A 16,051-nucleotide genomic window follows, 5' to 3' on the forward strand; every position below is an offset into this window, starting at 1 on the left:
GATTTTAAGATTATAGGTCAAGCACACGAAGGATAAGAAGCATGAATTATCATAGATCACTGTTGCTTGGTTCATTATGTCCATTTCATCCAACCCCCACCGTCATTTTTCCATTTATTAAAAGCAAACATTTTGCCGAGGTAAGCAAAAACATGAATATTCATGAACAGCCAGACAATACAGCCTTTTAGTACGTAACGTATAGTGAATGGGATTGGGCGATGATCCGTCCAGGAGGTAGAGGTCAGTGGTTTGTGCTGGCAATGTTCCAGCGAGCGAAAATGAGACAACCGGAGCAATATGAGGACCGTTCACAGAAAAATGTATATGGGACTACGCACACGTGCGCGACACGTGCGTTTTATCTATCACATAACAATAGACAAACTAATTTACCAAATATATCAATTAGTAGCCGGTTTCCCGGCAAATTTTGTATTATCATGTATTAGTCAAAACATATTCTTTCCCATGATTGGTAATAAGAGCTTCCATTTCATTATTTTTTTTACTTGGGGCGTTTCCAATATTGGTCTTTGCCTTTAAAATGCATTATGGCTTTGAAATCCAGCTATTTCGAATGTGTGAATCCGACATACATGTATGCAACAGTTTGTACGAGAATTTAGATAACTGTCAACGTCAACTTTTTTTGTATAAATAAACAGTGAAACCTGCCTATAAGGACCACCTAAGGGAGACAAGAGAAGTTATCCCTATATATAGGCAGGTGGTTTTATGTACAGTTTCCTTTAGTACATGTTTCAACGAGAAAGCATTTCCAAGAGGAAACAGTGTGGTCTCTGTAGACAGGTGGTCGCTAAAGCAGGTGCGACTGAAGTTATAAATTGACGAGAAAAGATGTAAACAAAATTATGAAAAAAAAGAAAGAAGGAAGATCAATAAGCTCTTGCCACAATGTATGTTGCTATGTTTTTATTTAAGATAAAAAAGACAAAGGAACAACAAAATGGGGGAGGGGCTGGCATTTTCCCCTCGAGCCTGGGACTCAAATGGTTGATTTTCATAATAATGTTACAAGATTTGTGATTTAATCGTTAAGTATATTTTTAGGGGGATAGGGGGCGAGGAATAATGGGTAAATTATTCTTCCTCAGAATAGTCCAATGGGAAAAGGATTTTTTTTTAGTGCTGGGGCGGAATATCAATGTCAATTTCTCCTCGTGCATGTTTCCTTTTGCCTCCTACTGCCCTTTAATTGCCCTCTTTCTTTCTTTACCGTGTGAGTCAAAAAAAGTTTACACCTAGAAAATTGCTAATTATTTTTAAAATAATCTATAAACAGTAAATTATAATACATTTTATGAAAGAGTGTTTTATTCCAAATCGTTTGGTACCATTTTTGTATGGTATGTGTTCACGCTTGGATGAACAGGTGGCATTGTTTGCGAGAGTGCAAAAATCGACTTGCGCCAAAGTGATGCCTTCAGTATGTATTATGTTGGGATTAGTGGAGTGAGAGAATGGATTGAATGTATCAAATCAAGTGCATTGCTTATGTTTTTTGCAAAGGGCAAAGTCACACACACCCACGCACACGCGCACAAATGTTCCTTGATATTTGATATTCGATATTTGATATGTGTGGCATGATTAATTTTGTTAGGGGTGTTATTTGGATCTGCAAAGACCGAATTAATACCCTAATCCCAATTGTTTTATTCAAACATCACAGAGGCAACTTTGGCGCAAGTCGACTTTTGCACTCTCGCAAACAATGCCTCCTGTTCACCCAAGCGTGAACATATACCACACAAAAATGGTACCAAATGATTCGGGATAAAACACTCTTTCATAAGATGTATGATAATTTACTGTTCATAGATGATTCATATAATAATTAGCAATTTTCTAGGTGTAATTTTTTTTTGACTCACTCTGTATTTCTCTCTTTCTCTGTTTCTTCTTCTTCTCTTTCCTTTTTTCTTTTTTCTACCTTTCTTTTCTTTTTCTTTTTTCCTGTCTATTTATATTTCCATCCTTTTTTTTCGTCTTTCTTTTTTTCTTTTTACTTTGTTTTTATATTTCTTTCTTCCCTCCTCTCTTTCTCTATATCGTTATTTCTTTCGATCTTCATTGTTTTCTTTCTTTCTATTTTGTTCTTTCCATCTTTCCTGCTTTCTTCTTTTTTCTTCATTTTGGGTGCCATCCGACTAGACTTTGTGCTCCTCTAGCTACAACACTGTTTACGTGTTCATGTTGGACCTTGACAAGTCCTAATAAATTTTATTTGCTTTTAAACAATAAAACAGAACGTAATAGTACTTGCGTATTATAATCGTTATCTTTACTCAGTACTACCATGTGAGTTATTTCTGAAGTATAGTATGATCTCTTATCATCATCATCATCATCATCATCATCATCATCATTATCATCATCATCATCATCATCATCATCATCATTATCATCATCATCATCATCATCATCATCATTATCATCATCATCATCATCATCATCATCATCGTCATCACTATCGTTATAATTATTATCGTCAACTAATATAAGTTATTGCATTTCGAGGGGAAGCGGCTGGAAATTATTCAACATTTGGGAGACCACGATCGCTATAACTTTCGAGAAATCAACTTGAGGGCAGTTTCAATAACCGATTTTAAATTCCATCAAAATAAAATCATGTTCAGATTACGTTATAAGGCGATGGAAAAAAAAATATTTGAAATGGCCATAAGTTGATTTTCGGAAGTCCTTACAATCCTGTTGGAGGAAAAAAAACCCGACTAGAAAGCACATTTATTAGTTTAAACCATTTGCCCTTTGACATTTCATACATGTATACATTACATTACAACAAGCAATGTTTGTAGATCGTGATTCCTCCACCTTGCAATTGAAAAACAGTCCATGAGAAAAAGCACAGTATTTCACAGCGTTACCTACAAATGAAGACATTACAATATTTGGTATTATAATTTTCTTGTATGTTTATTTTTGTACAGGGCCCCATTCTCACAAGCCTTGCTTATTTTGGGGTCCTCCCTATTTTGCCATTCATTTGTTATGTATTGTTTACTTTAGATTTTAATGGAAAATAAATAAATTGAATTGAATATAAAGACTTGTTTAGATATGACGCAGTAAATCGCCGAAATTAAAAACCTGCCGCTGTTTTCTATGTGTAAATGAATGGCAAGTGCGCACAACAAAGATCCTGCGCGTAATCCCTGAACTCTGTGATATAAGGTGTGAAGAGTAATAATAATAATAATCGTTTAAAGTCCACTCCAAATTTTATTAAGTTAAACCGAAAATGGAAATTCTTTTTGCCCAATTGATCGTGAGCCCGGCAGCCACTGAGCAGCGCCAGATCGACGTTGCTCTATCCCCTATTGTTGAACGCCAAACAAGGTAGCAGCAACTCGCGTCTTTTAACGTCTTCTGGTATGACGCGGTCGGGGTTCGAACCCACGACCTCCCGGTTGTGAGACGGACGCTCTACTGACTGAGCCAACACATCGGTATTACACTTTTCGACATAAAAAAGCCGCTGCGGCTTACCACTTCATACCTGAACGAGGATCAAATGAGAGTTATTGCTCAATTGCGGGTGTGTGCGCGTGTGTATGTGTGTGAGTGTGTGTGAGTGTGTGTGTGAGCATGCGTGAAGGGGGGGGGGGGACTAGAGACCGGGGTATCCCACTTTCCTCTGCCCTGCGAATGATAGCCACATCACTCCCACTATTCCTCTTCCGCTCATAAAATACCACATTTAGAGAGAAAAAATAAAATCCTGAAGACAATTTGTTAGACGTTATGCTGGAATGTGCAAGAAATCACATGTTTAATCATAATCATACATTTCAAATGAATTCGTAATCACAACTCAATCAGAAAAAATCTCTGCCTCTCAAAGCCAGCTAATTTCAGCAGAGAATCCTTTCGCATCAGTGTGAAAATATTTACTACAAGGTTCTTTATTTCATCGGCTCGCTTAAAACGTTTGATTGAACTTAAACTAAAAAAAGCCACATCTCTTTGTTTTTCAAGGACAGATAACATAGAATAAATGCATTGATAGATCGACTGGCATTGATCTGGAAAGCACGATTGTCTGACATGAACACTTACACGAAATCGTTTTTAATTATATTAAAGTGCTGACAAAAAAGTTACATGACAGTAATTAACATAGACAAATACGACATTTCTTTTTCAAACCGATGCATCGGGCTTGGAGAAAAAAACAGAATAGCGAATCCCACGCTTCGAGTTTTGTTACTTTTATCCACACCCTATGAATAATATTTCTACTACAGATGATGAATACATTTGCCGTCAATCCAGCTTCGGGTATAAATACCTCAAGAAACCTTTTGAAGCTACCATGTTTTCAATTAAAATGTAAAACAAAGAAGGAAATTATAAGTTACTACTCATCAAATTTCCGATTACTGAGTAGCGCACATGCGATCGACTCACATTATAATTATTATTTTTTAAAGAATAACTTAAGTGGCCGGCCAGATTTATTCCACCCACGAGGAACAAGGAAATTATCATGTTAAAGTACACATCATCTAAGTTAATTACAACAACCTTTATATTTTAGGAATTTTAATTCTCTTTGAAATTTGCACTTTTTATCAACAAACTAATGATTGAAGACTAAACAAATTGAAACGAATCTTTTTTTATTTACTGATGTATAGGAGTCAGATAATATCAGATAAAATGCCATAATCTTGTTTTGATACATCCTATTGCTTTAATGTCTTGCAAATTTATAGTTATTACCTTCAGTCACGATAGGGAAGAATCTCTACAATAATATTATAGTCACAATGCGCTATTAAAGTTGACCCTTTGCCTTTGACGTCGCAATAGATTTGTCTTTTAAATGTTGTATATCGTTGTATATCACTATATAATTGGAGATGAACATTTTCTTGAAGGTCGTTCCCAATTTATGCGAACATGCAGACTTGATGGCCGAATTCACAAAGCAAGGTTTAGGCTCAGACCAAGGTTTGAGCTCAAACCTCCTTTTGTTTCGCCAAACCTCCTTTTGTTCTTTACAAACCAGGTTTGTAAAAAACGCGTAAAACGCGTCATATGACGTACGAAAACCACGGTTTGTCGACAAACCTCCTTTGTGAATTCGGGCCACATGTTTGCCATAATCAATATTATTCTCAAATCGAAGAGTATCCCTATTGCAACCGTTAGGTTGTCATTGAAAACACAAACAACTCCAGATTAGAAAATCGTTATAAAAGACAAAGGTTGTTCACATTTAAACAATCACATATAGCAACATATGGGAGAAAATAAAACCATTCCGAAGGTTAAATCACGGACTTGGTGTCTCAATTGCCATCAGCGGACTTTGCAGATTAGAGAATATTCTCTTTATGGGCTTCTACCATAGATGACATCAGGATATATTCAGCCTAGGTTGTAGGATCACCACTACCTTTTTTGTGGCTCCAAGATTACCATCCCACAAACACTCATTTGTTTGTTAAGCGGCCATCTTCCTTGGTGCTCACGTGGTTAACGGGCGCTTTGTCGACGTCCTCGACCTAGTCGACCTGGACCCCAACGCAACAATGGACCTTGATGTACTCGTTTCGAACCTGGTCCGTGGCGTCGTCGACGATGACTGCAGAAACGAGTCTGACAACTTCCTGACAGATGACGTTGCTGATGGTGGGGGATCGGGCGTACTGGCAACTCTCGGTTAGCAACCATTGTCTAGAATCACTCAGCTGTTAGCAGGCAGAAAGACAGGAAGAGAGAGAGAGAGAGAGAGGGAGAGAGAGAGGGGTAATGAGAGAGAGAGAGGGAGTGAGAGAGAGAGAGAGAGGTAGGGAGAGAGGGAGAGGTAGAGAGAGGTCGAGAACAGAGGTAGGAGTTATATACAATGTAGAGCACTAGGGTATTAGGAGGGGTGGGGTCAATTGTGGTAAAATATCGTCTGATGTATGCACAAATCTAGGAAACCCAACAACTTGTATTTTGGGGGGTGTACTGGGGGTGTACTATTGAGAACAATGTTATACGACTTTTTGTTACTGCGCTAATTAGATTCATTTATGCATCTTTTTTAAATCCCATATTATTATGAAATGGAACGGTAACGTGTCAGTCGCTAAACATTATAAAGGAAGCCCGATCTTGTTTGATGGCACAAGTACTGGTTAGTCGTTTTATTTAATAGTGTCTGTAATTTGAGACTATGCATACGTTCTGTACATTTTCTGGTCCTAACACGGCCGGAGAATGAAGCAGCTAGGCTCTTCTCAAGTCAAGTGGTAAAAAGTGATCAATTACAGTATATGCCTGCAGACTAGGCCCGACCCAGGAACAAAAAGTTCAGCTTGCTTGCTACGGGGCTTGCTAAAAAGAACACATTTTACTGCTTGGTCGCCCTCCCTCGGGAAATTAAGGGCCTAGATACGCCATCATTTAAACAGATGAAGTGTGTTGATATTCAGGGTCTTTATTGACCACCGCTACCCACCTGCACCATTTGAACGAGTTGGTCATCGGCATTGATCGCGAGCATGATATCTTCCCATTGCTCGTTTCTGGGACACACGTAGCTGAGTGATCGTTTTGATCTTACGCCCTCACTCGTCCTCTTGGAAAGAATCGACGGACTGTCTGCATTGCTGTAATATACGTCATTGGGAATGGGCGGTAACTGGTCCCGCCTTCGAAAAAATCTGAAAAAACAAAATATTGAACCATGAATGAATAGAAAAGTTATTGACCTTATATGTGTTAAGAAAATTGCTATATACAGGCAACGTCAGAAGTCAGAAAAACAAATTTACCGAAATCTTAATTCACGCTCTTTTATAATCACTCCGTTTCCTTAGTTGCCATCCTCAAAACTTTCTCAAACCGTATATTGATCTGTCGTGCACGCACGCACGCACTCACTCACTCAGTTAGTAGTAATTCCCTTAATCAGTCACTCAGTCACTCGCTAACGCTCTAAATTACTCAGTCACTCATTCTCTGAGTGACTCAGAGACTCAGTCAACAATTGACTGACTGACTGACTCATTCATTCATTCATTCATTCCTTCACTCAGTCAGTCAGTCAGTCACTGACTCAATAACTCAACCACTCCGCCATTGACTCACCGAGTAAGTCATTCATTCATTCCTTCACTCAGTCAGTCAGTCAGTCACTGACTCAATAACTCAACCACTCCGCCATTGACTAACCGAGTAAGTCATTCGTTCATCCACTCAAATAAGCAGACAACCTAATCAATCAATCCAACAAACAAAGTGCGCAATAAAACAATCGATATTATAATGAATTAATCTACACCCACAACAAAAAGTGAGTCATTTGACACATTTAAGCATAATTTTCGTGAGTCAGGTGTAAATTGACTCATTAGTAACAACCAATGAGTCTCTGTTGACTCGTTTATATTTCACCAGTGTGTCAATCATGAGCTGACGCATTTGCAAAATGCTTCGACTGACTCACATGGTCGTAAAAAATGAGTCAAGATCGACATAAGAGCATTTTAGAAGAAAAAAGTGAGTCAACTTGAAAGTGAGGCTGTATGCATGCGCGCGCATGCTTTCGTGACGTCATCCAAAATGCGCATTCTCGAGCCATATTTGAATTCCCGATCGACGACGCGACGTCGCCATCTTATATCTTGGATTCAGAAGAGTTTTGACTGCAGCTAGTGAAAAATTGGTACGCATAATTATTCATATGGTTTTAAACGATGATTTTTATGACTGGATTCGTGGGCTGAATCTTCTGATTATTATACAAATGATGCATGCGTTCATTTTACGATATCCGCACTCGAGTTGATGAGGCTGTGTGTAACTTAACTATATAGATTCTACTGTATCGCACGAAGCCGTGTCGAATGAAAACATGCATGATCTTGCATCATTGTTTTATACAACGAAACTCCTAGATCCTTGTTATTTGATGTAAAACGAATTAATTCAAGATTGTTTCGTGACAGTATGGATGACAAATAAATCTCAAGTTAAGGCTTAATTTAGTGCGTACAAAGTAGATTTTTCAGATTCGGGTAGCGGGACCACCGATTACATCGCTAAAATGTGATATTTTAGGATATATTTTCCATTGCAAATGTGGACAGTGACTCTGGCATGGTATGGTATGTGTGTGATAGGCCTAGGGAGTAGGGGGGTCTATGTCATGATGCACCCACAACAAAAAGTGAGTCACCCTTACTCAAATTGATGAGTCACTGGTTTGTCCGTACAGCGAAACACTTGAAGGATCATGTGAGTCACTATGACTCGATACAAATGAGTCTCTTAGATAAATAAGACTCATTTGTATCGAGTCATAGTGACTCACATGATCCTTCAAGTGTTTCGCTCTACGGACAAACCAGTGACTCATCAATTTGAGTAAGGGTGACTCACTTTTTGTTGTGGGTGTAAGTGATTTAATTGGTACATCGTTCATTCAATCCGGCGAATAACTTCACTGTAGACACTTTATACAATACCCACTCTCACAAATTGACATAATATGTAATAATATCTTAAAATGATACTTTTTTGTTTGATCATTTCTACGTTTAAGCGAATTCATTGTTTTTACACGAGCTCACAATTACCTGCTGTAATAAGTCCGCGCTATAAACTCTTGCTCTTCTGTGAGGTGTGTAAAGGGGGAGTCGTGGTGATATTTCGTTGATGATGAGGATGACGATGAGGCGGGTAACCAAGGTGGGAAGCGGACACCGGTTTCAGAGGTCTGTCGAATAAAAGGCCACGTGGAATCGGGCAATAACGAATCACGTTGGAATTTAATCTGTAGAAGATAAATAGAGTTGAGATAAACCCATAATAGAATAGTTATAAAAACCTCACTTTAAATGGTTTAATCTATTATTTTATTTTTGTCGTCGTCATTACAAATATCGTAGGTACGATCATAAGCTTTCAAGATTATCACACTAAGAGAATTTAGTCATGTAATATAATTGTAATTGAAATTCTAATCGAAAAATCTAATCTATGACGCAGGAAATAGGAGCGGGGATAAATTTTTCTCCATATTAAAGGAAAACTTCTGTGGGTGTCTTCCGGACAGGTTGGTCGAAAGTGTCAGATATATAAAATGTGTAGCTACATTCATGAAAATGGAGGTGACTTCCATTTACATTTAGGAAAAAGAGGAAGAGAGAGAGAGAGAGAGAGATAAAAAAGAGAGAGAGAGAGAGAGAGAGTGAGAGAGAGAGAGAGAGAAGAAAGAAGGGAAAAGACGATGAAGAAGAAGAAAACGAAGAAGTATTAAAGGAATACCCTTTTCTCAGGCTCTTTGAAAAAACTTACTTCTTCATCTTGTTTTTCTGGACATAAATCCTTTGGATGTATCACGTATTTAAGACAGGCGTTGAGACTACAGCACGTCGCCGGGTCGCACTGGGGCATACTTGTTGAAGCCGACTCGGCTGTCGTGTGTCGGAAGGTGGTTCGAGCACCAGTTCGACGTCGCCGTGCTATCCTGTAGGCGTGGACGTGTCGTGAAGCAAACAAGGTCATGATAGACAGGAGGATGATATTTGCGGCGACATTCATCGTCTCCTGTGAGAAGTTATTGCTGAGAAGTAAAACAAAAAATGGCAGACAATATATATTTAGAAATAGTATTGAAAGAGGTTACGATTATTACGATGATGGTGATAACGAGTAGGATAATGATAATAATAATGATGATAATTACAATACCTTCCGTAATTTTACACGTGAATATGGCCAAAAATAATATGTTTTTATCTTGAAATCTCATTTTGATTATTATTTTTCTTTCTGTTTCTTCATTTTGAGTGCTGTAGGCACACTATGACCTACTTATAGAGTAATGTTAATGAATTTTCATCAATTCTCGCCAATACGCCGAAAATTATTAGAGACTGCGTTGCTAATTTGACTCACAGATTTGAAGTATTTCATGAAAAGTTGTGAATTTAAAAAATCCATAACTTTCTGATATAATGTCTGATTTTGAGTTAGTAGGTGTAAATCGGTTTGAGTAAATGGAAGACGTCATATCAAAGGCTACACACTTCATGATGATGCAGAACCGGTGTAGTACCCGGCCGATTGTCACCAAGTTTACGGGACGGATTCCGTGACGTTCATTCAATGCATTCGTACATCGAAAGGTCTCGAGATTACGTTCAAGAGGCTACATCCGGGCATTTTCGGCGTATTGGCGAGAATTGATGAAAATTCATTAACATTACTCTATAAGTAGGTCATAGTGTGCCTACAGCACTCAAAATGAAGAAACAGAAAGAAAAATAATAATCCAAATGAGATTTCAAGACAAAAACATATTATTTTTGGCCATATTCACGTGTAAAATTACGGAAGGTAAATTTTAAACAACAAAAAGAAGGTGATATTATGGAACAATATTGAAAACTTAATTAAAAATGCGACCACTCAATTATTTCAAGTCGAAATTTAAGTTGTGTCTTTTTGCCACATATACTGTAGATGAATTTCCTGATGCATACAATTACCATCTAAATTATGTCATTTTGTATCACAATTGTGTTTTAGTTTGTAATGTCTTGTTTACGTCTTGCATTTTGTTATATTGTTCATTTAATGGTTTGTATTTTCCACATTTGTCACTTATGTTATTGGTACACCCATTTTCGGAAGCTAATGATCCAGTACACTTCTCAATGTGTATAATTATATTGTATGTGATTTTTTAATGAAGTAATACTTTTAATTAAATTGAATTGTTTACTTCCTATTTCAGCGATAATACTGTATGTAAGGCTAAATCAAATATGTTAATAGTGCGTAAGAGGAATTCATACATAATTAATATCAATGAATATATTAAAGGGAGATTTACCGGAGACTATCCTACACAAAATAATAAAATCCTCGGCATAAGGCATCGAACGATAATAATAATAATAAAAATAATACTCAGTTTTTATATAGCGCAAATCACAATTAAGTCTCTAAGCGCTATGGATATAAACAAAATTCAAGAAGTGAGTACAGAAGAAATAAAATGATAAGAACATAATAGCATGATGAAAAACCAAAATGGAAACTACAAACTGGAAACGATATTATACAGAGCGCCTAGTTTTTAAGAGATTAAGATTCGATGCGTATTATATCCTTATTTAGCATAATATATAGATATTATTATTATTATCATTATTATTTATTCGGTAAAAACAACGAACGTCATTGAAAACAAAACATGAGTACATTTGGAAAAGAATCGCATGGACGATACATGGATGCTAATGAGGCTGTCAATCTCCCTGACTTTAAGGCGTTCCCTCAAAATATTATTACTACTAGCTTATCCGTTGTACTGGCTATAATATATCGCTATATCTCGGGGATAGGAGCGGGAGCAAGGGAGTTCGTGTCCCCAATTTAATGGCAAAAGAGGGAGAGACAAAGAGAGAGAGGGAGAGAGAAAGAGAGAGAGGGAGAGAGAGAGAGAGGGAGAGAGAGAGAGAGCGATAGACAAACAGAGAGATGGGGAAAGATGACTGGAAAGGGACGAGAAAAGAAGAGGGTAGCACACCTCCGCATACCCTTATCGGATGCCTTGTTCACAATCTTTTTATTCACCTAGTACGACGCGTGTCCCCAAATGATGCAACCCACCTCCACACCCCAGGACGACTCAGTCTACGCCACTATTAAAGTCATATCACTCTTGGGTGAAACTGTATGGTCTGCATGTCCCCCAAATTATACTTCCCTGACGTAACGGTTACATGAGTATAGGGAACATACTGGACCTGCATACCGATCGCCTAATATTTGCCTCTTTAATAACAACAGTAGTGGTTTAAGAGAGGAGCTTGTGAGCTCAAGCCCCTAAAATTTCTTCATGCTCCCCCCTCATTTTTTAAATTTAATCGAGGCAAATCCTACCTACTTGTATGGCTAGTGTTAAGTATGTATAGTATGTTATATATATTGAGTCACCATCACAAATACTAATAAATACTTATCCTCAATATCATTTCTTTTAAAATGTTTAAAACTTAATATAATTTTCCTGGTATAATCTGTCATATTTTGTGCATAGTGTCAAATTCTCGATTAACACTTTAAACAGCCCCGAAATTTGCCCTCTCCTTCGTACACCGTGAAAAGGTTGGGCAATATTTTCCCAACAATTTGCCCAACGTTGTGCCAATAGTTAACCCAACCATCAATTGGGCAATTTTTTGCCCAGTGGTATTGGTAAACGTAAGTACCCTACTTCACACGTGCATACTTTTTTTTCGTATTTTGACCAACAATTAGGCAAAGATATGACCCTTCAACTGCCTGACTACAGTAGCCCACTTGTTGGGAAAATCTTGACCAGCTGTTGGGCAAAATACGAAACAATTTGCCCAATGGATGGTTGGGTTGACTTTGGCACAACGTTTGGCAATGTGTTGGAAAATATTGCCCTACTTTTTCACAGTGTATACACGAAACAAAAAAGGCACCCTGGATATATAAATATATTACATGTTTTGCTTGTCTTTTTGTCCGGATTGTACCCCCTTTTTTTTTTGAAAAGCTGGATCCGTCCCTCCAAGAACACATCCACGTCCTTTCTCTGGATCCTGTCTTTTCTCACTGTTTACTTCAAAATATCCATCGCTCTATCCTAGATAATAATTGTTTTAAGCCCTCGAGTAATGTTTCAAAGAAATTACTTGCAGAATCAGCTGACATAGCATGCATGAGTTATAGAGAGTGACATGAAAGTCCCTCCCCTAGGGAATGTATCCATGTATATCTGAGTACCCTGATGGGTGTCATCGCGTTTTAGCGTTCGGTCGAATTCAATTTAGCATGTCAAGCTTAATTGGTCACAAATACCGAGTCTAGAAACGTACCGGCGGTTAGTGGCGTCGCGACGCGTCGCCTGGGCAAAACCTTTGAGGGGCACTTGAATCAATGGGCATGGGAAGGGGCGGGGGGGGGGGGGGGGAACCGTCTTTCCAATCGGGTTTTAAGTTGATTTTAAGCATACAATAAACGTAACAATTATCTACTTCCGCTGTCAGAATGTAACGTAGTGGGTATCTATAACACATCACGCACGGTCACCCCCTCAAGAAAAACATCACACCGTCAGCTCCATATAAGACAAACGAAGTTGCCTTAAAATCAAGGTATAGCCACTAAATCATTTTGCTGTATCCATCACGTAGGCCCTTGTAATTTCGGGGAATCGTCCACGCGTAGTGCCAAGTTGTGCCAAGTTGTGCCACGAAACTGATAAAATCTGTAATATATTTGCCACGGGATTGTCGGAAAACTGGATGCATTTCAAACCAACGACACAGGGGCATACATTATCTCCATTCATCGGCTAATCATACATGCATATAACAAATACATTTCGTTATACCCAGTCATTAACTTGTAGACGATAATTGTATTGATTAAATGCAAAAAGTACATTAGCCCTTAAAATGTGTTAGCACATGGACACGGCTGAAAACGCATGCATATTAATATGTGGACTAGTCATTCAATCAGAATATATGCCTACACCATTCAAGCGGCACATTCTATGATACACATGTTGAAGTATTCTTTTGGGGACTCTATACAAAGAGTATTTATGAAGCACCTGACATCACTTTAGCAGTTATTATTCTAAAATGCACAACATGGGACGTCTCCATGTGTAAAAGTTCAGTGGATATACACTGTCGTTCATAAAGTTGGAATATTTTTGTTTAACCTCAATTTATGGAATTATTTTTAAAATAATTAAAAAATAATAGATCTAGATAATAGTATACATTTTCAGATTTTATTGAATAATAATTTGCCAATGTGTGTTTTGCGTGACTGCTAAAGCATGTGTATGCTACTATGCTTATCAACTAGGGGACCTACGCCCTTAAGTCATAAATGACAGTAATGAGGATTAATGCCCCACAAAAGCGCACTAATGTAGCACATCGACACCGGTCCCCAACATAAAAAAATTCCCTCGGCGGCCATGCATTATGGCGCAAGGCATGGACACACAGAGGATTTTTTTTAACGTTGGGAACCGGGGTAAATTGCAATAAATTATTGAAAATTTATTGCATTTTCTTTTTTAATTTTTATTTATGGAAACTGCCCCCTACCCTAGCCCCCGCTGCGTACAGTCATAGTTCAGTGACAAAGCAATGGCCTCGTAACTGGGAGGCCCCAGGATCAAAACCGTGTCGATGTGCTATATTAGTGCCCTTTAATCCTCATTACTGTCATTTATAACTTAAGGGCGTAGATCCCCTAGTTGATAAGCATAGTAGCATACACATGCTTTAGCAGTCACGCAAAACACACATTGTCAAATTATCATTCAATAAAATCAGAGCATGTATACTTTTATCTAGATCTGTTATTTTAACATTATTTTTTAAGATAATTCCATAAATTGGGGTAAAACTAAAATATTCCAACTTTATGAGCGACAGTGTAGAAAGAGGGATATTGAAGGAAATGGTGAGAATTATGAGTGAGTGAGAAGGATATGCCAGACAGAGCTAAGAGAATAGAAGAGAAGAGACAATAACAGAGGAGAGGGAGACAGATAGAAAAAGAGAGTGGGAGAGAAAGAGAGAGAGAGAGAGGGGGGGGGGGCATATTTAATGTATGAACGTAATCTTTACATATCGTCACATGAATTATGGAGCGCCACGTGTTAAGTTCGCCATCCCAAGTTATTTCCGTTACAGTCTGATAACTCAATAAATAAATAAATGAATATCATCGCTAATTCAAATTTCATTTAAAAACTAATTTCATATCAAGGTTCAATTTTTATGACAGATTATGAATAATTTGTTCGAGGCAAATTGGTTAACACTTGACGCTTCGTAAAACAGATGAGTTAATCATTTATACAATTCGGTTTAACCTTTGTCTACTTTCAGGAGTACGGAAATGTGGTTCTCGGAATCGATATTTTAAAAATAAGAAGAAGGAGAAGGAGGAGAAGGAAATGAAAAATAAGAAAATCAAGAGGAAAAAGGCGAAGACGAATAAAGATAATAATAATAATATCAATTAGAAAAAGAACCCACATCAACCCGACATGACACTGTTCCTAAAACAATCCTTAGGGTGTCTTCAAATGATTTTCCCCCTGTAATCCGATGAGCTCTTGGGCCCAGTACTAAACGAAATCGGTGAGGAGAGCAGATGAGTGGGTGACCTGAAAGAGCTGGAGGCTTGTTTTCATGTCTAATGAATTCCATGGATGGTTGACCACGAGCTTACGATCGACATCGGATCGCTTCGAGGCTTTCCTCCTCCGCATCGCCTACTCATCATCGCTTTCGTCATCAAACCGTTTGAAATGATAATGATGAAGGCTCTTAGGTATGATAATGATACAGAACATAACCTCCCATAATTATATTGTCGGGGGTGGCGGTCCGGTGGGGGGGGGGGGGGGGGGTTGGTTCCGTGAAAGGTTTTCTTTTGAATGGAGCGGACCTTACCGACCCGTACCCCTTTTAAAACTGAATTTGATATACCCCAATTACTAGGATTTTTGTAGGGCTTGTTCGTGATGTTTTTTGTGTATATATTATCATTTGAAAGGGTGTTAGCATTATTCTTTTGTTCTTTGTCCCCACGTTTGCGAAATTCAGGATAGACCCCTGGTCGGCGGAAGGTGGTTTATTTCAACCGAATTCTATAAAACAGAAGATTGCAGAATGTTTATTTGTAAAGTACAGCTTTGAGCTCCACAGTATCAAATTATGTACAGCTTTAATCCTATGCGAGGGGCAAAATAAACCGGGACGAATTCATGGCTAAAAGACACGAATATAGAGTATTAATGATAATGTACCTCTCATGATATTAATTTAAATAACAATGATAAAAGTAATATCATTTTTATTGTTATTATAAGATAATGTATATTCTCATTTTAATACCCAGGATAGTTTTATAAGTATACATTCTGCTGTTCCTGAGGGCCCTGCTGTAATTATTGCCTAGAATGTCCAGGTACCCA

General features: G+C 37.9%; 1 protein-coding gene across 1 annotated transcript in view; it reads right to left on the reverse strand.

Annotated features, from left to right (window-relative positions):
• Positions 1-3,786: 3,786 nt before the first annotated feature.
• LOC100893091 overlaps positions 3,787-16,051 on the reverse strand; it is a 34,386-nt gene continuing 22,121 nt past the window's right edge. The window contains exons 2-5 of the mRNA XM_003726504.3: positions 9,349-9,616; positions 8,628-8,824; positions 6,506-6,710; positions 3,787-5,750 (exon numbers count right to left, since the gene is read on the reverse strand). Of these exons, the coding sequence (XP_003726552.2) occupies positions 5,565-5,750; positions 6,506-6,710; positions 8,628-8,824; positions 9,349-9,594 (834 nt within the window). The 5' untranslated portion in view covers positions 9,595-9,616 and the 3' untranslated portion in view covers positions 3,787-5,564. The remainder of the gene's footprint in view (positions 5,751-6,505; positions 6,711-8,627; positions 8,825-9,348; positions 9,617-16,051) is intronic.

The sequence above is a fragment of the Strongylocentrotus purpuratus genome, unplaced genomic scaffold (genome assembly GCF_000002235.5).
Source record: "Strongylocentrotus purpuratus isolate Spur 01 unplaced genomic scaffold, Spur_5.0 spur5_scaffold_9, whole genome shotgun sequence".
In the NCBI taxonomy this organism is placed as follows: Eukaryota; Metazoa; Echinodermata; class Echinoidea; order Camarodonta; family Strongylocentrotidae; genus Strongylocentrotus; species Strongylocentrotus purpuratus.